The sequence below is a fragment of the Corvus cornix genome, chromosome 3 (assembly GCF_000738735.6).
Source record: "Corvus cornix cornix isolate S_Up_H32 chromosome 3, ASM73873v5, whole genome shotgun sequence".
Lineage (NCBI taxonomy): Eukaryota > Metazoa > Chordata > Aves > Passeriformes > Corvidae > Corvus > Corvus cornix.
Genome location: NC_047056.1, coordinates 1,361,489 through 1,378,444, shown reverse-complemented (window position 1 = coordinate 1,378,444; position 16,956 = coordinate 1,361,489). Strand labels below are relative to the sequence as shown.

The window sequence follows — 16,956 nt, the reverse complement described above, 5'->3', positions numbered from 1 at the left end:
CCGCATCCCGCATCCTGCGCGCGCCCCGCCCCGCGCACGCGCCCGCCGCGCTCCCGGTGCCGCGGCGGAGGAGGAGGAGGAAGGAGCGGAGAGGAAGGAGAGACGAGCAGGGAAAGCGCGAGCCATGGACAGCGCCGGGAAGGAGCGGGAGGCCGTGCAGCTCATGGCCGAGGCCGAGAAGCGCGTCAAGGGCTCGCACTCCTTCCTGCGGGGGCTCTTCGGGTGAGCGGCTCCCGCATCACCCTTCCCGCATTCCGCATCCCCCGGCCAACCTCCTGCATCTCCCCCCTTTCCCGGCTCCTGGATCCTCCTCTCCAGCTCCTGCCCGCCGCCTTCCAGCCCCTTCGCACCCCCATTCCCAGCTCCCGCTCCCCTTCAGCTCCTGGATCCCCCCCCCCACCCCGAGCCCCTGCCCCCCTCCCGTCTCCTACATCCGCCCCTTCCCTATTTCCAGCCCCCTTCCCCACGTCCATCCTCCCCTTCGCAATCTGTTCCCCCTTTTTCCCAGCTCCTGCCCCGCGGTGTGGGTGAGGGTCTCCCTTATCCCTGTCAGGGCGCACGGAGCGCTCCCATCCCGATCCAAAGCCCGCTCTCCCCGGAGCAGCCCCTCCTGGCCGCCCATGGCCTCAGGGATGTGCCGAGCGCGCTCGGCCTCTGCGGCTCCCGTCCTCCGCCCGCGGCCCGGCTTTATCCCGGGGGAATCATCTCCCGGCACCGCCGGGATTCGCCCTGGCGGGGATGGGCTCTCCCGAAATCCCAGGGAACACCGGCACCCCGGGGTTGCGGCCGGCGCTATCCCAGAAAATGGCAGAGCTTCCTTTTCCCTGGGCCTGGCTGCTCGAGCCTCGCTGTTCCTGGGGGTGTGTCTGGAAACGGGATGGTTTGGCCACCTCAGTCCCTCTTTTCCTTAGTTTTTTTAAGGGAAGAGCATTCCCGGAGCGATGCTCCGCGAAGGCCTGGAGGTTTGTATCCATCAGCCAGGAAAAATCGGCTGCGGCCGCCCTAAAACCCCCAAGTTTTAAATAGAAATTCCTCCCCGGCCAGATTCCAGCAGATTAATCAGGCAGGGCCTGCTCCAGGGGCGTAATCCGGGCGGCAAATTCCTGAAAATCCTTGGAGGGAACGGGCAGAGATTTCGAGAGGGGAATTTTTAATTTTCAGGGCTAAAAATAGCTGGAGGGAAAAAAAGAGGAAGGAGAGGATGGGGGGGGTGACTCGGCTCTTGGCATCGTCCCGGCAAACGGGATGTCCAGGCCTCCCAGTGCCCGCTTCCTGCCTGGGCTCCTCCTGGAATTGCTCCACCACCTTGCACAAGCGCTGTTATTCCTTTAGTTTTAGTTTTTTGGGATGAAAAGGCTGGGACCTGCCCATTCCAGAGGCCTCTCCGGGTGTAGCATTCCTCGGTGCTGCCGCTATTGGCTTCAGCTTGTGCCAGAGGTGGCTTCCAAGGGCAAGGAGGGATCCAAAAATCCCGCCTGCGCTTCCAAACCAACCGGGCTCGGCTGCCAGAGGGAGAGAGGGAGGGGAGAAAAGCACCAGAATTCCCAAGGGATGGGAAAGAAAACGGAATAATCGCTGCTGTGAGGTGGATTGAAGAGCAGCGTGGATGGGGCGCCTGGGGATGTGGATTGTGGGGGAATGTTGGATTCGTGGGCTTGAGGGGTTTCCAGCCTTAGGGATTCTGGGGTTCCTTTTTTTCCACGGGAGCAGAACTCGATCCCACCTGGCTCCTGTCAGGGACTTACGGAGAGCGAGGAGGTCCCCCCGGAGCCTCCTTTTTTCCAGGAGTTCCATGAAAAATCTGCATTCCCTTACCAAAAACGCTGACCTTTGGCATCTCGGAATTCCGGGAGAGCCCCCAACTCCAGCGTTCCCCTTTCAGTGCTCTCACATGGGGGGCGGGATCAGCCTCAGGGAGCCTGGAGAGGCCAAGATTCCCAATCCCGATTTCGGCTCGGGAGCCGTGTTCCCGCCCGGCCTCAGGAGCTTTCCCGCTGTATTCCAGGGGCAACACCCGGGTGGAGGAGGCGTGTGAGATGTACACCAGGGCTGCCAACATGTTCAAGATCGCCAAAAACTGGAGTGGTGAGTCCAAATCCTGGGATTTGGGGGTGGCATCACTGATCCCAGGTGATCCCGGAGTGCCCAAACTTCCAGTGAGTTATTCCATAGGGAATGGTCTCTGTGTCCGTGCAATTCCTACTTAAATGCTGGGAGAGTGGGCAGAGGGAATAAGCTGAAGGATCTTGGATGAATTCTAAAATGACAGCTGGTGATCCTGCTGGGAAGCCCTCATCCCTGAATCTCCATGAGTCCCGGAAGTGGCACATTCCCGCTCGTTCCCAGGATTCACGGGATCGCTGTTCCTTCTTTTCCAGCGGCAGGAAATGCCTTTTGCCAGGCAGCCAAGCTGCACATGCAGCTCCAGAGCAAGCATGACTCCGCCACCAGCTTCGTGGATGCTGGGAATGCCTACAAAAAAGCGGATCCGCAAGGTAAGGCAGCGGAATCCGGCAGCGGAATCCGGGATTGTTCCCAGTGGTTGAACGCTCAGTGGTGGCGGAGGTGCATTCCTGCTTTTCCAGGAGATTTGGGATGGTGCAGGAGGGTCAGCACCATCCGTGGTGTTTGTTGGGATTGGGGATGCTGCGGGGCGTTGGGAATTCCAGCAGCTTCCGTCCTGGTTTGGCTTGGCTTTAGGGAAGGGCTTCCTGAGGAGTGGCTCTAGGCAGTCCCTGGGCTGGATCCCGGTGGGATCCCTGCCGTGTCCCCGAGGCTTTCCCCAGTCCTGGCCTTTGCTGGGATGACAGTCGAGGATCTGGGATTCTTTCAAGCTGGTTGGGATTTTTGGGAAAGCCTCCAATCCCATTTTCCCTAGACAGGTCTGGAAGCGAATCCCCCACCTCCCACCAGCACTATCCCAGGAGACACGGGAACAAACTCAGGGTGGATAAAACCCAGAATTCCCTGGAAAACAGCAGCATTGTGGAGTTGATCCCTTGAATTTTGCTGCGCTGGGGGAGGCAGAGGCCAAACTCAGGGTTGGGTCATCCCGGTGTTTGCTCCCTTTGGGAATTGCTGGGGGCGCTGGGACCGAGGTCACTGCAGCCACCCTGCGGAGTCGGTGTCCCTGGAGCAGCTGCAGGGAACGGGGTTGGGAGCGGGCTGAGGCTGACGCTGTTGTCTCTCACGCACGCTGCAGAGGCCATCAACTGCTTAAACGCAGCCATCGATATCTACACGGACATGGTAAGGGCGCCGCTCCCGGGAACCCGCGCGGCTCCCGGGAACGCCGCGCCTCACCCCGCCTCCCTCCCGTCCCCAGGGCCGCTTCACCATCGCCGCCAAGCACCACATCACCATCGCCGAGATCTACGAGGCCGAGCTGGTGGACATCGAGAAGGTGAGGGGACGTCGGGGATGTCATCGCTGCTGACGTCATCAGTGACGTCATTGGAGGCCCCGGCATGGCTTTCCCAGAAAGCCTTGGCTGCCCCATCCCTGGAAGTTTCCAAGCTGGAGCCGCCTGGGATAGTGGAAGGTGTTCCCCCAATGGAACTGGATCTTCCCTCCCAACCCAAACCATCCTGGGATTTCCTTGCTCTCAGTAATCCCCATCTCCGGGAATTCCCAGTGTAGGTGCAATCCAGGCCTGACTTGGAGTCAGTGCTTTTCCCAGCATGGAGCATTCCCAGCCTTTTGGTGTGTCCCTGTGCCGAACGCTCCGGTGAGAGCCCACCTCGGTGTCCCCATTGGAAGAGCGCTTTGGGAATGTCATGGAGCCGTTTTCTGTCCCTCTTCAGTTCCCATGTCAGCAGTGATTCCCTCATTCCCATTTCCAGGCTCCCTGGGCAGGAATCCCACTGCGGATCTCCTGCTGGAGTTTTGCAGGATAAAAGCGGGTGGGGTTTAGGGATGATTTTCCAGGCAAGGATTCCCTTCCTCGGCTCCGCTCCGTTGGATCCCATCGCTCTCCCTGCATGTCAGTGCTGCTCCCTGGGGTGCTCTATCCCGGGATTTCTGATCCCACGTTTCTGTCCCCAGGCCATCGCGCACTACGAGCAGGCTGCGGATTATTACAAGGGAGAGGAATCCAACAGGCAAGTCCTTGGGATCGGCGGGAAGGGCCGGAGCAGGGATGCATCCCACAACCACCACACTTCTAATTCAGGCTATTCTGAGAGAATTCCTCTAAATCCCAGCTGTGGCTTCCCGCTTTTCTCTCAGGGAAGGGGTGCTGGGTGGTGCTGGGGCACGGGCTGGTGAATTCCCAGGATTCAGGGCCTGATTTTTGGGATGCGGTTGCAGCTCAGCCAACAAGTGTCTGCTGAAGGTGGCGGCGTACGCGGCGCAGCTGGAGCAGTACCAGAAAGCCATCGAGATCTACGAGCAGGTCAGGAACCAGATCCCATGGGAACAGCCATGGGCATAGGCAAATCCCAAGGAAAAGGGCACGGGGGGGTTGGCAAAACTGCTGGAATCAGGGAGCTGCTTAGGTTGGAAAAGCTCTCTGAGGTCCGTGTCCCGCTGTTCCCCTGGCACGGCCAAGTGTCCCCAAGTGCCACATCTGTGATTTCCGGTGTTTCCAAGAAAAGGAATGTATTTCCAGCTCCCTTTGGCAGAAAATTCCCTGCTGGATCTATCAGCTCTGCCTTTTGTGGGATATTTACCTGGGAATACCGGCAGTGCTTGCAGGGGGTTCATGCCGGAGCAGCTTTTTCCCAAATGGATTTGTTTTCCCATTTCCTTGTCAACCAGGGATCAGCCCAGTGGCATCTGACTTGCCTTGGGATGAGCTCGAAACCTTCTTGCTTCCCAACAGCCTTTTGGCATTTTTTCCATGCCTTTTATTCCCAGCCCCGTGGCTCAGGGTGGAATTGGAATTGGTTTGATCCAGGCTTTCCTTTCCTGCCCCTTTTTTCCATGGTTTTTTTCTCCAGGTGGGAACAAACACCATGGATAACCCTCTGCTCAAGTACAGCGCCAAGGAATATTTCTTCAAAGCCGCCCTGTGCCACTTCATCGTGGATGAGCTGAATGCCAAGGTCAGTTATCCCAGAATTCCCAAGCCCTCCCCACCAGCCTGCTGGGAGCAGCTCGGTGGGCTCGGAACCGTTATCCCCAGAGTCCCTGATCCCTCCTCAGCAGTGGCTGGAGTTCTTGATGTGCCACTGGCACGTGGTGGATACTTCCCGGAGTTTGAGGATGGGAAGGCAAATCCTGGGAGAAAACCCGGGAATGGTACGTGAAGGGATCTCTTCTCTCTTCCAGCTTGCGCTGGAGAAATATGAAGAAATGTTCCCGGCGTTCACAGATTCCCGGGAATGCAAGCTATTGAAAGTGAGTAACCAGGGGGCTTTCCCACTTTTCCGGGGCTTTTCTCCTCTATCCCAATCTTTTAGGGGACATTGGCCTCACTTTTCCCTGGGTTTGGCCCAGCGCCGTGTTTGTGGTGGGTGTTTTCCATGGATCTCTGTTCCCTGGGATGAGATCCCGCAACAGGCACGTGGAGTAACAGCGCATTCCCTAATTTTTCCCGGTGTTTTCCCAGAAACTGCTGGAAGCCCATGAGGAGCAGAACAGCGAGGCCTACACCGAGGCAGTGAGTACTCACGGATTCCCTTGGGAATGCTACTTCTGCCCTCTCTTTTTTGGGATAGCTGTGCCCTGTTCAGTATTTGGGAACCCGTGGAGAGGGGCTGGGAGCAGAGCTGCCCCGGCAAGGTCCCAGCTTCCTCCTTCAGCATTCCTGGTTTCTCATGGAGAGTTGAGATCCCGCCTGGATCCTTTGGTGTTTGACAGGAGCTTAAAGTGCTCGGGGTGGGTTTGGAGAGACTTTTCCCAGGATCTTGGCCCTGTGTCTTTTCCCCTCTGCTTTCCCTTGTTTCCCCCCCTTCCCCCTTTTCTTTCCCTTTCGCCCGTTTTTCTTTTCTCCTTTTTTTTCCTTTCCCTTGTTTTTCCCCCCTTTCCCCTTGGTTTGTTCCCTTTCTCTTCTTCCTCCTTTTCTCTTCTTCCCCTTTTTTCCTCTCTTCCCCTTTTCCCCTTTTTTTTGCCCTTCCTGTTTTTCCTCCTTCCCCTTGTTTCCCCTTTTCTCTCATTTTCCCTTGTTTCCCCCCACTTTCCCATTATTTTTCCTCCCTTCTTTCCCCTTATTCTTCCCCCTCCCTTTTCCCCTTATTTTCCCCCCTTTTCCCTTAATTTTCCCTCTCCCCTTATTTTTCCCTTTTCCCCTTGCTTTTCCCTTAATTTTCCCTTTCCCCTTATTTTTCCCTTTTCCCCTTGCTTTTCCCCTCTTTCCCCTTGTTTTTCCCTCTCCCTTTCCCATTATTTTCCCCCCTTCTTTCCCCTCGTTTCTCCCCCCTTTCTCTTCATTGTCCTTTGCATTCCCCCCGCCCTTTCCCTCCCCTTTATTCCCAGACGTGTGCCGCTCCCATCCCAGCCTCATTCCCTTTCCTGATCCACGTTTTTGCCGGTGCCAGGTGAAGGAATTCGACTCCATCTCGCGGCTGGATCAGTGGCTCACCACGATGCTGCTGCGCATCAAGAAAACCATCCAGGGCGAGGGCGACGGAGACCTCAAGTGATGCCTGCGGGCTCTTCCCGCCTCCAGCCGAGGACTTTTCGGGAATTCCCGACCCAATCCCGGGCATTCCCGACCCAATCCCGCGCTTTCTTTCGTCGCTTCCCACTCCCACGGCTCCCTGTGTTTCTTTAGCTCTGTGGTGATGCTCCGGGCGGATCCGAGGCGGGAGAAGCTCTTGGAGCAGAATTCCTCCTCCTCCTCCTCCTCGGGTTTGGTCCCACTCATCCCGGTGCCTGCACTGACAGCTTCCAGTTTTCCCGCTGTTCCGTTGATTCCAGCATGTAAATATTCCATGCAGGCCGGCACAGTACCAGTAAGCGCTTCCAGCCTGTTGTGTTCCTGTTTTCCCGTTCTCAAGTGTTGGATCTGCTTGGATTCGGGGCTCTGGACGCGGTGCTAGCCAGAGGCTTTGGGAATTGGCAATATCCCGCACACCCTCGCCACGCCAGAGGCATTCCAGGAGCGCCGGGATCGGGGTCGGCCCTAGGTCCTGGTTGGTTTCCATCTTTCTTGGATTGATTTTCCACTTTAGTTCGTGGTGCATCCCATCCCTCCACTTCCCAAAGAATTCCACCCGAGGAAGGATCTGCTTTTGTACCTGTCCCTCCGCGTGCGCTGGGCACGATCCCTAAATTCTGACCCCTCGGCTGCACACGGGTGTTGATCCCACGGGAGCCTTGTGGGAATTCGGGTGCCGGGGGAAGGCACAGTTTGCTTGGGAAGGGTTGAAAAATTCCTGCAGGAATTTATGGATGCGTGGTTAGGGAGAGAGGATGGAGCTGCCTGGTTTTCCATGGATGTGTCGGAGGCGTTGGGAGCTCGTGCAATTTGTCACTCTTTGGGAAGAGTGACGTCATGACTTAAGGGCTGTTCTGGAGGCTCCAGGCAGCCCCCGCCCCTCTTTCCTCTGGAAAAAGGTTGGAATGTTGGGCTTTGGATAGAGCTTGGCTCGCTGGGCTCTGAAGTCTGAGAACCAAAAATCCTGATCCATGCCAAATTCTCCTTGGTTTGGTGTTTTCCCGCCCTTCCCCATCTCGTACTTCCCACAGGTCCTTGTGTTCATCCCAAACATCCCAAAGAGATGGAAAAGCCCGGGCTTGGGAGGCAGGAGGGATATCCCAGCTCCAGGCTTGGCAGCACAAGGAGTTCATCCATTCCCACCCTTCGGAATGGCTTTGTCCGGCGTCCAGCACTGTGGGAGCCGGGATGAGGGGAAGCACAGCGTGGGAGGCTCCACTTTTCCCGGTGTTTCTCGGTTGCGTTCCCGTTCCCTGTGTGGGTGTTGTAGGCCAGGAGGAGCAGGAGGGCTGTTACTCCATCCCTACACCTGGTAGCTGTGTGTGAGTAGCTCCAGCATGTCCTCCGCTGTATCCATGGTGAATTGTGACGGTTCCCAGGTGACAATTCCGCCACTCCCGCTGTATTCCCGCCCCACTTCCATCACCCCCTACTCGGAAAACTTATTTAAGGAAATGGCCTTAGCAGGAATATCATGTTTGGTGTGACTCTGTTCATGAATAAAGTGAAAATCATGGATGGAAGGAGGGAGCAGTGGTTTTTCTGGGAAACTCACAAGGCTGGAGCGTGGTGGGATGATGGAGGCTGGGAGGAGTCGTGATTCCCTGAACTCCTGTTCGGAATCACGGAATGGTTGGGTGGGAAAGGAGCTTAAAGCTCACCCTGTTCCAGGGACACCTTCCACTATCCCAGCTTGCTCCAAGCCCCTTGGACACTCCAGGGATGGAGCAGCCACAGCTGCTCTGGGAAAACTCTCCCAGGGCCTGCCCACCCTGACAGGGAAGAGTTCCTTCCCAATATCCCACCAAAATTCCCCCTCTGTCACTGGGAAGCCCTTCCCTCCTTCTTTTCCAGCAATTCCTGCTGAAGACTCACTTCCTGCTGGATCCCACTTCCCTGCAGGCCCCTTCTGAGGTTTCCAGGGAATCTTCTCCAGGTGGACCTTCCGAGCCTGTCAGCATCCCAAAGTATCCCATTGGATATGACCAAGTCACTGGGAGGTCTCCATATTCCACATTTTAATAGGAACAGCTCAGACAACTCACTTCCGTGTATTCCCAGAGTACAAAACATTCCCTGGCTCCGGATCCAACTGCTCAGCCTTTAAATATATCTACAACCCCTTTCATTCCCTTGGGAATAACTGAGCTCCAGCAGGAATAAATATCCAAATATATCCTCTTGGAAATGCCCTCCGGTACAAAAGTTCCCTTTTTCCTAGCTTTGAATTCCATGAGAACGCCTCTGCCATCCCTTTATCCCAAAAAATACCTCTGTGGTCTTTATTGCTGGACCTCACCAGGCTGGATTGTGCTTACCTTTCCCAAAGTTCTGCTCCCAGCTTCAGCTGAGGAATCTCAGTGGGAATACTACAGGAACAGGCAAAGAAACGGGGAAAGGAATGGGAAGAGCTGCGGGTTTTGACACTGGGAAACTGATCCCGAGGTCTGGAGCATTGCACCGTAGCAGCGAGCTGCTGTTCCCAAAGAACAGGAGACAACACTCCGAGGCTCCCTCCCTGCCCAGGGAAAATCCCCCAAATCCTATTCCACGAAAATGGAGCGGCAAAAGCCTCTGAACTGAGCCTTTTCCCAGACTTTTTTCCAGGAGATGTTTTGGTCTCCTAAGTGCCCAATTCCATGGGAGCTGGAGCAGCTGGAAGGTGAGAAGTGACAGGATCCAAGTGCCAGACTGCTCCAGCTTCCATGGAATTGTAAAACCAAGGAAGCAGCACTTGGCTCCCACCTGCCCCTCTCGCTGCTCAGAGACTCCGAACTCCTGGAATGAAACTCCAAAGCTGCTCCCACTCTTTGGGATCTTTGGCAAAAGCAGAGAGAAACCAGCATTTCCTGAAAAGCAAATTTAGCCAGACTTTTCCTGGGTGAAATTCCACTGGGGAAAACGCAGCGAATGTCACAGAGAAACATCGGTTCTCCTGATTGTCCATGTGGCACTGAATTCCCTGGAAAACAAACCTGCACCACCAAGGTCCCTGAGCCACCCCCTGAATTCCCAGGGAATCAACTCCCACAAATTCCCCGGCGTGGTGCCACCCTGCCCGACCACAGGAGATGGAGCTGGGGAAGGAATTTCCAGAGGAAAGCTGGAAATCCACTCTTCCCCAGCTTCCCTCGGGCCAAGGACTGTACAATGGGTGCAGCCTAAGGAGCGGGAGGCAGTCCCCAGTTATTCCATGTTCACCAGGGCATGGAGCTGGGGCTGCCCGGAGTCCGTCTGCGTGTGGAGCACGCTGAGCTCTCCCAGCAGAGACTCCTGTGCTCCCGGGGCCTTACAGTCCGTGCCGGAATTCCCGCTTCCCGGGCCGGCTGCCAGGCCCTGGTAGGGGCTGTTCTCTGGGAAGGCCAGCAGCTTTTCCGGGATTTTGGGGGACACCTCGTATTCCTCGTCGGGAAGCTCCGTTTTGTGCCCCTCGTCGTTCTTGGCGGCTCCTTCCACGATGACCAGGAAGGACTTCCAGGGGGTGTTTTTATCATGGATCTGCAAAGGGATAACCAGGGGAGAGAACGTTGGATACGGGATGACAAGGCAAAGTTTGGGTCAAGCTTGTATTTGACGCTGGTAGGAAAGGTCTTTGTTTTGGAGTCATGGGATGGTTTGGGTGGGAAGGGACCTTAAAGGTGATCTGGGGACACCTCCCACTATCCCACATCGCTCCAAGCCCCATCCAACCTGGTTTTGAACACTTCCAGGCATGTGGAAGCCACAGGTTTTCTGGGAAAACTGTGCCAGGGAAGAATTCCTTCCCAACATCCCCGCTTCCCCCCGAACTGGAAGCCCCACCCACGCTTGACCCGTCAGCCCACGGGCTGTGGCAGGCCCGGAAGGCGCTCCGGGAGGGCGGGATCGTACCGAGGTGTGGCGGCGCAGCGTGGATTTGTCGGTGAAGGTCCTGCCGCAGGCGTTGCACATGAAGGGCTTCTCGCCGGTGTGGATGCGGTGGTGCCGCTGCAGCGCGTTCAGCTGCGTGAACTGCTTCCCGCACTGGTCACAGCAGTACGGCCGCTCCCCTGGGAACACGGCACGGGGTGCGGGCTGGGCACGGGCTGCTGCGGCTCGGGAACGCCCAGCGAGCCCCGGATGGCAGGGAACGGCCAGGGAAAACATCCCGGTGGTACCAGTGTTGTCACATTGCGACCCAGCTGGAGGCAGCAGCTTCCTCCCAGCCCCATGAAGCCGTGCTGTCGCTCCGCTTTTCCACAGATTTCCCATGGATTTTCCGTGACAGGCTCAAGTCCTGCCCAGAATCCAGGTATTCCTCCTCTTTATTCACCCGTCCCTGAGCAAGAACCCCCACGTCGCTCCCAGCCCTGGGATCGCTCCAAACACCCCACAAACTCCCTGTCTGGAGTTTTCCTCCTTCCCCAGCTAAACCAGAGCTCTCCATCCCCAACGATCCCGGCATCTCCACGGCCAACGGAAGCGTGCCAGGGAACTGCTGTCACGCAGGACTAGTGGGAGGAGGGGAGGACATGACACATCAAGGCGTGCACGCGGGGAAAAAACCTGGCTGAGAATTCCTGGCTGGAATATTGCCGTGGTGAGGGGTGGATCCAAGAAAAGGAACAAATCCATCCTACCTGTGTGGACTTTGATGTGCTGGTACAGGGAATTCCGCTGGGCAAAGGTCCGGAAGCAAACCTCACACTTGAAGGGCTTGGATCCCGTGTGGATCCGGTTGTGGTGCTTCAAGTATTCCTTGGAGGCAAAGCTCTTCCCACAGGTTTCACACATGAAAGGCCTTTCCCCTAAAAAAGGGGGAAAAGGAGGATTAAACCAGCAGAGCTTTGGGAATGCTCTTAAATATCCCACAGAAATTCCGGAGCGTGGCCTCACTGTGGGGACATTTAAATGTCACCCAGCTCCAAACCATTCTATGGGCAGGGAAACCTTCCTCTATCCCAGGTTGCTCCAAGCCTGGAACTTGTTCCCAACCTGGCCTGGAACAATTCCAGGGATGGGGCAGCAACAGTTTCTCTGGGGAAACTGTTCCAGGGCCTCACTGCTCTCACAGGGAGGAATTTCTTCCCAAAATCCAATTTAAATCAACCCTCGCTCAGCTTAAAATCACGGGACATCCTTGGGAACCTTTCTCAGGCAAATCCCACCTAAGAGACGACGAGATGTCATTTTATCCATAAAAACACGGCCAAAAAGCAGCATTTTCCATCTCCCTGGAATGGCTGGGATTGGTTTCTCCCAGTTTTGCAGCCTCACCTGTGTGGCAGCGCCTGTGGTAGATGAGCATGTGGTTCTGGGTGAAGCGGGCCCCACACTCGTCACACACAAAGGGCTTCTCCCCCGTGTGGATCCTGCAAGGAAAAAGGAATGTTCCAACTCCAGGATGAACCCTTCCCTCATTCCCACTGATCCTTACTGCTGGATCAACGCCCACATCCAAGAATGTTACGGTGAAACCGAGTTTTTCAAGGGGGAAAGCAGCCAGATTTAGAAAATTCTCTCCAGGCTGTGGCGCCCGACCCTTTGGGATGTGAGGGAAAGCTCCTCAGGGGGTTGGGATGGCTGCTTTTCCTGGAGAGGCACATCCACGGGGCAAAATAGATCCCAAAGGAGGAGAAATTCCCAGCACACCCAAATTAAGGCAGCACTGAGATGCCAGTGTCCAAAATTCCTGAAAGGGCTCTGGGAACATAAAAAAAAAATCCGGTTTAACCCCTCAGAGAGGACTTTTCCCTGGGAAAAATGCCCCAAGAAAGAGAAAAAAAGGGATAAAACCAGCCTCAAGCCCTTCCTAGGTGATTTTTGCCCTGATAAAAATGTCTTTTCCATGAAAAAAAATCAGGCTCAAGCCCTTCAGAAATGATTATTGCCCTCACAAAAATGTCTCTGGCCCAAGACAGATAAAATAACCGATAAAATCAGGTTAAACCCCCTCAGAGATGATTCTTGCCCTGATAAAAATGCCCTCACAAGGATAAAGTGGATAAAATCATGTCAAACCACGCAGAGATGATTTAGCTTTGATAAGATGCCCTGAGACAGATATAAGAAGTGATAAAATCAGCTTCAACCCCTCAAGGATGATTTTTTTTGCCCTGATCAAAATGCCTGCCCTAAGACACAGAAAATAACTGATAAAATCAGGGTAAAGTCCCTCAGAAATTATTTTTACCCTGATAAAAACGCCCTGGAACAGATAAAATAACTGATAAAATCAGGTTAACCCCCTCAGAGATCATGTTTGCCCTCATGAAAAAGGGCTCTGCCCTGAGGCAGGTAAAATAAGGGATAAAATCAGGCTAAAACCCCTCAGGGATGATTCTGCTGTGATAAAAATGCCCTCGGAAAGATAAAGTTGATAAAATCAAGTTCAACCCCTCGGAGATGATTTTTGCCCTCATAAAAATGCCCCGAGGGAGATAAAATAACTGATAAATCAGATTAAATCAGATAAATCAGATTAAATCCGATAAATCAGATTAAAACCCCTCAGAGATGATTCTTGCCCTAAGACAGGTAAAATAAGGGATAAAATCGGGTGAAAACCCCTCAGAGATGATTTTTGCCCTGATAAAACCACCCTGGGACAGATAAAACCCAGCGGGTGCCGCATCAGCTCCGTGTGGGTGACATCAGTAACGCGCCACCTCCTCCTATTCCCAGATCCATTGTTTTCCCTGCTTCGCCCCCAAATCCGGCATTTTCCCATTGAAAACCCCGCCACATCCTTCCCAAATATTTCCACACTTGTCTTTGTATTGAGTCTAAGGATGTGCTGGAGGAATCCCACCCACATTTCTCTGCAGCACAGTCCTGGCCCACACGGGATATGAGGAGAAAACAGGGATTTGGGAGGCGCTGAGGGCTGCACCCCACATCGGGAGAAAACAGGGATTTGGGAGGCGCTGAGGGCTGCACCCCACATCGGGAGAAAACAGGGATTTGGGAGGCGCTGAGGGCTGCACCCCACATCGGAGATAACAGGGATTTGGGAGGCACTGAGGGCTGCACCCCACATCGGGAGAAAACAGGGATTTGGGAGGCACTGAGGGCTGCACCCCACATCGGGAGAAAACAGGGATTTGGGAGGCACTGAGGGCTGCACCCCACATGAGGAGAAAACAGGGATTTGGGAGGCGCTGAGGGCCTGCACCCCACATGAGGAGAAAACAGGGATTTGGAGGCGCTGAGGGCTGCACCCCACATCGGGAGAAAACAGGGATTTGGGAGGCACTGAGGGCTGCACCCCACATCGGGAGAAAACAGGGATTTGGGAGGCACTGAGGGCTGCACCCCACATCGGGAGAAAACAGGGATTTGGGAGGCACTGAGGGCTGCACCCCACATGAGGAGAAAACAGGGATTTGGGAGGCACTGAGGGCTGCACCCCACATGAGGAGAAACAGGGATTTGTGAGGCACTGAGGGCTGCACCCCACATCAGGAGAAAACAGGGATTTGGGAGGCTCTGAGGGCTGCACCCCACATGCCAACAGGGATTTGGGAGGCGCTGAGGGCTGAATCCCACATGAGGAGGAAACAGGGATTTGGGAAGCCCTGAGGGCTGCACCCCACATGCCAACAGGGATTTGGGAGGCTCAGGGCCGCGCCCCAAGTCCGGGCAAAGCTGCTCCTACCTCATGTGCGTTTTCAGCGCCGAAGGCTGCGAGAACTTGGCCTCGCACTCGGGGCAGCCGTAGGGCTTGTGGCCCGTGTGCGTCCTCTCGTGGAGCCGCAGCGCCGTCCTGGAGCTGAGGCCTTTCCCGCACTGGTGGCACTGGTGGCGCTCCCCGCCGCCCTCGTGCACCTGCAGGATGTGCCTCTTGACGTCCTTCTTCCTCTTGAAGCGCTTGGCGCAGAGCTCGCAGGGGAAGCGGCGCTCGCTGCTGTGCACGTGCCGCTGGTGGCTGCGCAGGTTGCAGCGGTTGGCGAAGGTCTGCGCGCACGTCTCGCAGCGGAACTCCAGCGCCGAGGCGATGCCGTGGCTCTGCTGGATGTGCTTCAGGAAGCTCTTCTCGTACAGGAATTCCTTCTCGCACGTGCCGCACTTGAAGGCGCCGCCGCGCTTCTTCCTGTCCTCCTCGCCTTTGGGGAGGTTTTCCGCAGAGGAGCCCTCAGGTTTGCCGGAGTTCTCCTCCTGCTCCTGCTCTCCCTCCTCGCCCTCGGGCTGCTTTTCCTCCTCGGCGTTCCGCTGCTGCTCCCACAGCCTCCGGGTGTATTTTTTCTTCGGGATCTCCACAAACACCTTCCTGCCGGCCAGCCGCCCGCTCGCCCTGCGGATCTTGGCGTAAGGAGCCTTCAGCACTTCCTTCTTCTTGTCCATCTTCTCCTTGGATTTGGCAGCCGGCCCCTCGGGAGATGCTCCGTGGCCTGGCCTGGCCATGGAAGAATCCGGAGGGTCCCGCTCGGCCTCTGCTGCGGGCGCGGCGCTCGGGTGGGCGCGCTTTCCTCCTCGGAATTCTGCGATTCCGAGAAGTTCTGCAGCTCCAGCAGCACGGATTCCAGCATCTGCTTCTTCAGCTGGAAGCAGGTCTCGGAGAGATCCAGGCACTTGAGCTTCTCGGCGATCTCCAGCATGCGCTGCACCCTGTCCTCCTCCACCTCCACGCGCGCCGTGTACACGAATTCCAGGAAGGAGGCGAAATCCGCCACCTGCACCTCGTTGAGGAACACGTTGCTCCGGGGGCCATCCACGGATTTCTCGTTGAGGAAAACCTCCTTGAAGAACTTGCTGGTGGCGGCCAGCACGGCCTTGTGCGCCGGGAATTCCGCGCGGACGCCCTGGTACTCCACGCTCACCGTGACGTCGCACAGGTGGCCCAGCAGCCGCAGCTGCTGCATCTCGTTCAGCAGGTTGATGGGAGAGGACTTGGATTCCAGCAGAACAGGATTGCTTTCCATCTTTCTTCTCCCTGCTAACGAGAGCCCGCGTCAGCCAGCGGAATTCCGAAGGTTCGCGGCGGCTGGGGTTTGAGTTTCATGGAATTGCCGAGGTTGGAAAGAGCTCCGAGATCGTGTCATCCAACCTTGGACCGATCTCCGACTCCTCAACAAAACCATGGAGCGAATCTGAGCTTAAATCCCAACCCTGGTGTTTCCATGAAACCCTTTGGACTGTCAGAGGCTGGGACAGGGATGGAGCAAACAGAGCTGGATCCAAGTTAAGGCACCTGGAATGAAGGAATGATTGCTGGCCTCACCAGGCAATAAAAGGAAGGCAAGATTGAGCAAAAGTTAACTGCAATCCCAAAAACTCTGCCTGAAAATGATCTCCACACAAAATCCCAAGCTCTTTCGCGATGGATAATCGTATCCACACACTGAAAACCCCCAAAATGGCAGGAATGCCTCACAATGGACTCGCAGCCTGCACATTTTGAAGGCCCATTTCCAACCTTCCACTGGGCCCTATTTCCCGGGAATGTCTGAAGCTGCTCCAAAGTTTGTAAAAGAACGGAAGTTTTGGGGTGCTTTCCCAAATGTCTGACCCCAGAAGAAGCTGCATTTCTAATGGATTTGAAGGTGCTCTGAGGAATCTGTGGGGCTGAACCCTGTTCCTAGTGGAATTTAAGGAATTTCTTTCCATTTGCTGGGAATGAAGTGATGTCTCACCCAGTGCTTTATAAACAATCAGTGCTACCAAAACGCCATTTTACCCCAATAAAAATGATTTTTAACTACTTCTCGTGTCATTTCACAACTGCCCCTCTAACTCCCATCTGAGCACTGTTCATTTCCCAGGAATACCTCCTCTTCCAGAGGCAAAACTAGCCGGAAAGAGGCAAGAAGCTCCAGCCCAAAGGGGAACGGGGAGAGGATTCCCAGGTGGCTGCTGCTGGAATCATGGAGAACCACCCCCAGTGCCCACTTCCAATCCCTTTTGGAAAGGGCCCTGGATCACACGGGAATGCTGGGCTGGGGGAAAAGAAGAGGCGGGGGAAAGAAGGGGAGGAAAGGGGGGAAACAAGGAGGGGAAGGGGGAGAAAGACGGGGAGAAGAAAAAAAAGGGGGAGGAAAGAGGAGGGGAAAAAGAGAAGAGGGGAGCAATAAAGGGGGAAAGACGGGAGAAAAAGGCGGCGGGCAGGGCCAGCCCGCCATGGCTCCCGCACTCACCGTTCCCGACCCGTTCCCGGTTTGTTCCCAGTTCGCTCCCGGTCCGTTCCCGGCCGCGGCCCGGTCCGTTCCCGGCCGCGGCTCCCGCTCAGCCCCGGGCGCGGCCGGAAGCGCTGACGCGCCACGACCCCGGCCCGCCCCGGCTGAGGCGGCGGCGCGCCGGAAGTGACGCCACAAAGCGCGCCGGGCGTTGCTAGGCAACGCGGCCTACCCCCGCCCCCGGCTGTCCCAAATCCCGGCGTTTTCCCCAGGGAAATCCGGGCG

The 16,956-nt window shown here is 55.9% G+C and overlaps 2 protein-coding genes across 3 annotated transcripts; one reads left to right on the top strand and one right to left on the bottom strand.

Annotated features, from left to right (window-relative positions):
* The first annotated feature begins 33 nt into the window (after positions 1-33).
* NAPB (NSF attachment protein beta) lies at positions 34-8,124 on the top strand. Of its 2 annotated transcripts, XM_039568287.1 has the most exons (11): positions 34-222; positions 2,006-2,085; positions 2,379-2,495; positions 3,203-3,249; positions 3,326-3,403; positions 4,045-4,100; positions 4,309-4,393; positions 4,941-5,045; positions 5,272-5,340; positions 5,552-5,602; positions 6,480-8,124. In XM_039568287.1, exons 1-11 carry the CDS (start codon positions 125-127, stop codon positions 6,582-6,584), a joined length of 891 nt encoding a protein of 296 aa, XP_039424221.1. In that variant the 5' UTR covers positions 34-124; the 3' UTR covers positions 6,585-8,124. The 2 variants fall into 2 exon arrangements, with proteins under 2 accessions (XP_039424221.1, XP_039424222.1); XM_039568288.1 differs by lacking the exons at positions 34-222; positions 2,006-2,085; positions 3,203-3,249 and having other exon boundaries at positions 2,436-2,495.
* Positions 8,125-8,595: 471 nt separating this feature from the next.
* Positions 8,596-16,803, bottom strand: GZF1 (GDNF inducible zinc finger protein 1). The gene is given in 7 exon segments (XM_039569459.1): positions 8,596-10,099; positions 10,472-10,629; positions 11,200-11,367; positions 11,837-11,931; positions 14,217-14,949; positions 14,952-15,494; positions 16,693-16,803. Coding segments are annotated over 6 exon segments (1,995 nt in total). The 5' UTR covers positions 15,481-15,494; positions 16,693-16,803; the 3' UTR covers positions 8,596-9,787.
* Between the last annotated feature and the right edge of the window lie 153 nt (positions 16,804-16,956).

Coding starts and splice junctions, on each gene's coding strand:
- NAPB (XM_039568287.1), top strand. CDS start 125: ATGGACAGCGCCGGGAAGGAGCGGGAGGCCGTGCAGCTCATGGCCGAG. Junction 3,250..3,325: donor TCGATATCTACACGGACATG/GTAAGGGCGCCG, acceptor TCCCGTCCCCAG/GGCCGCTTCACCATCGCCGC. Junction 5,341..5,551: donor GGGAATGCAAGCTATTGAAA/GTGAGTAACCAG, acceptor GTGTTTTCCCAG/AAACTGCTGGAAGCCCATGA.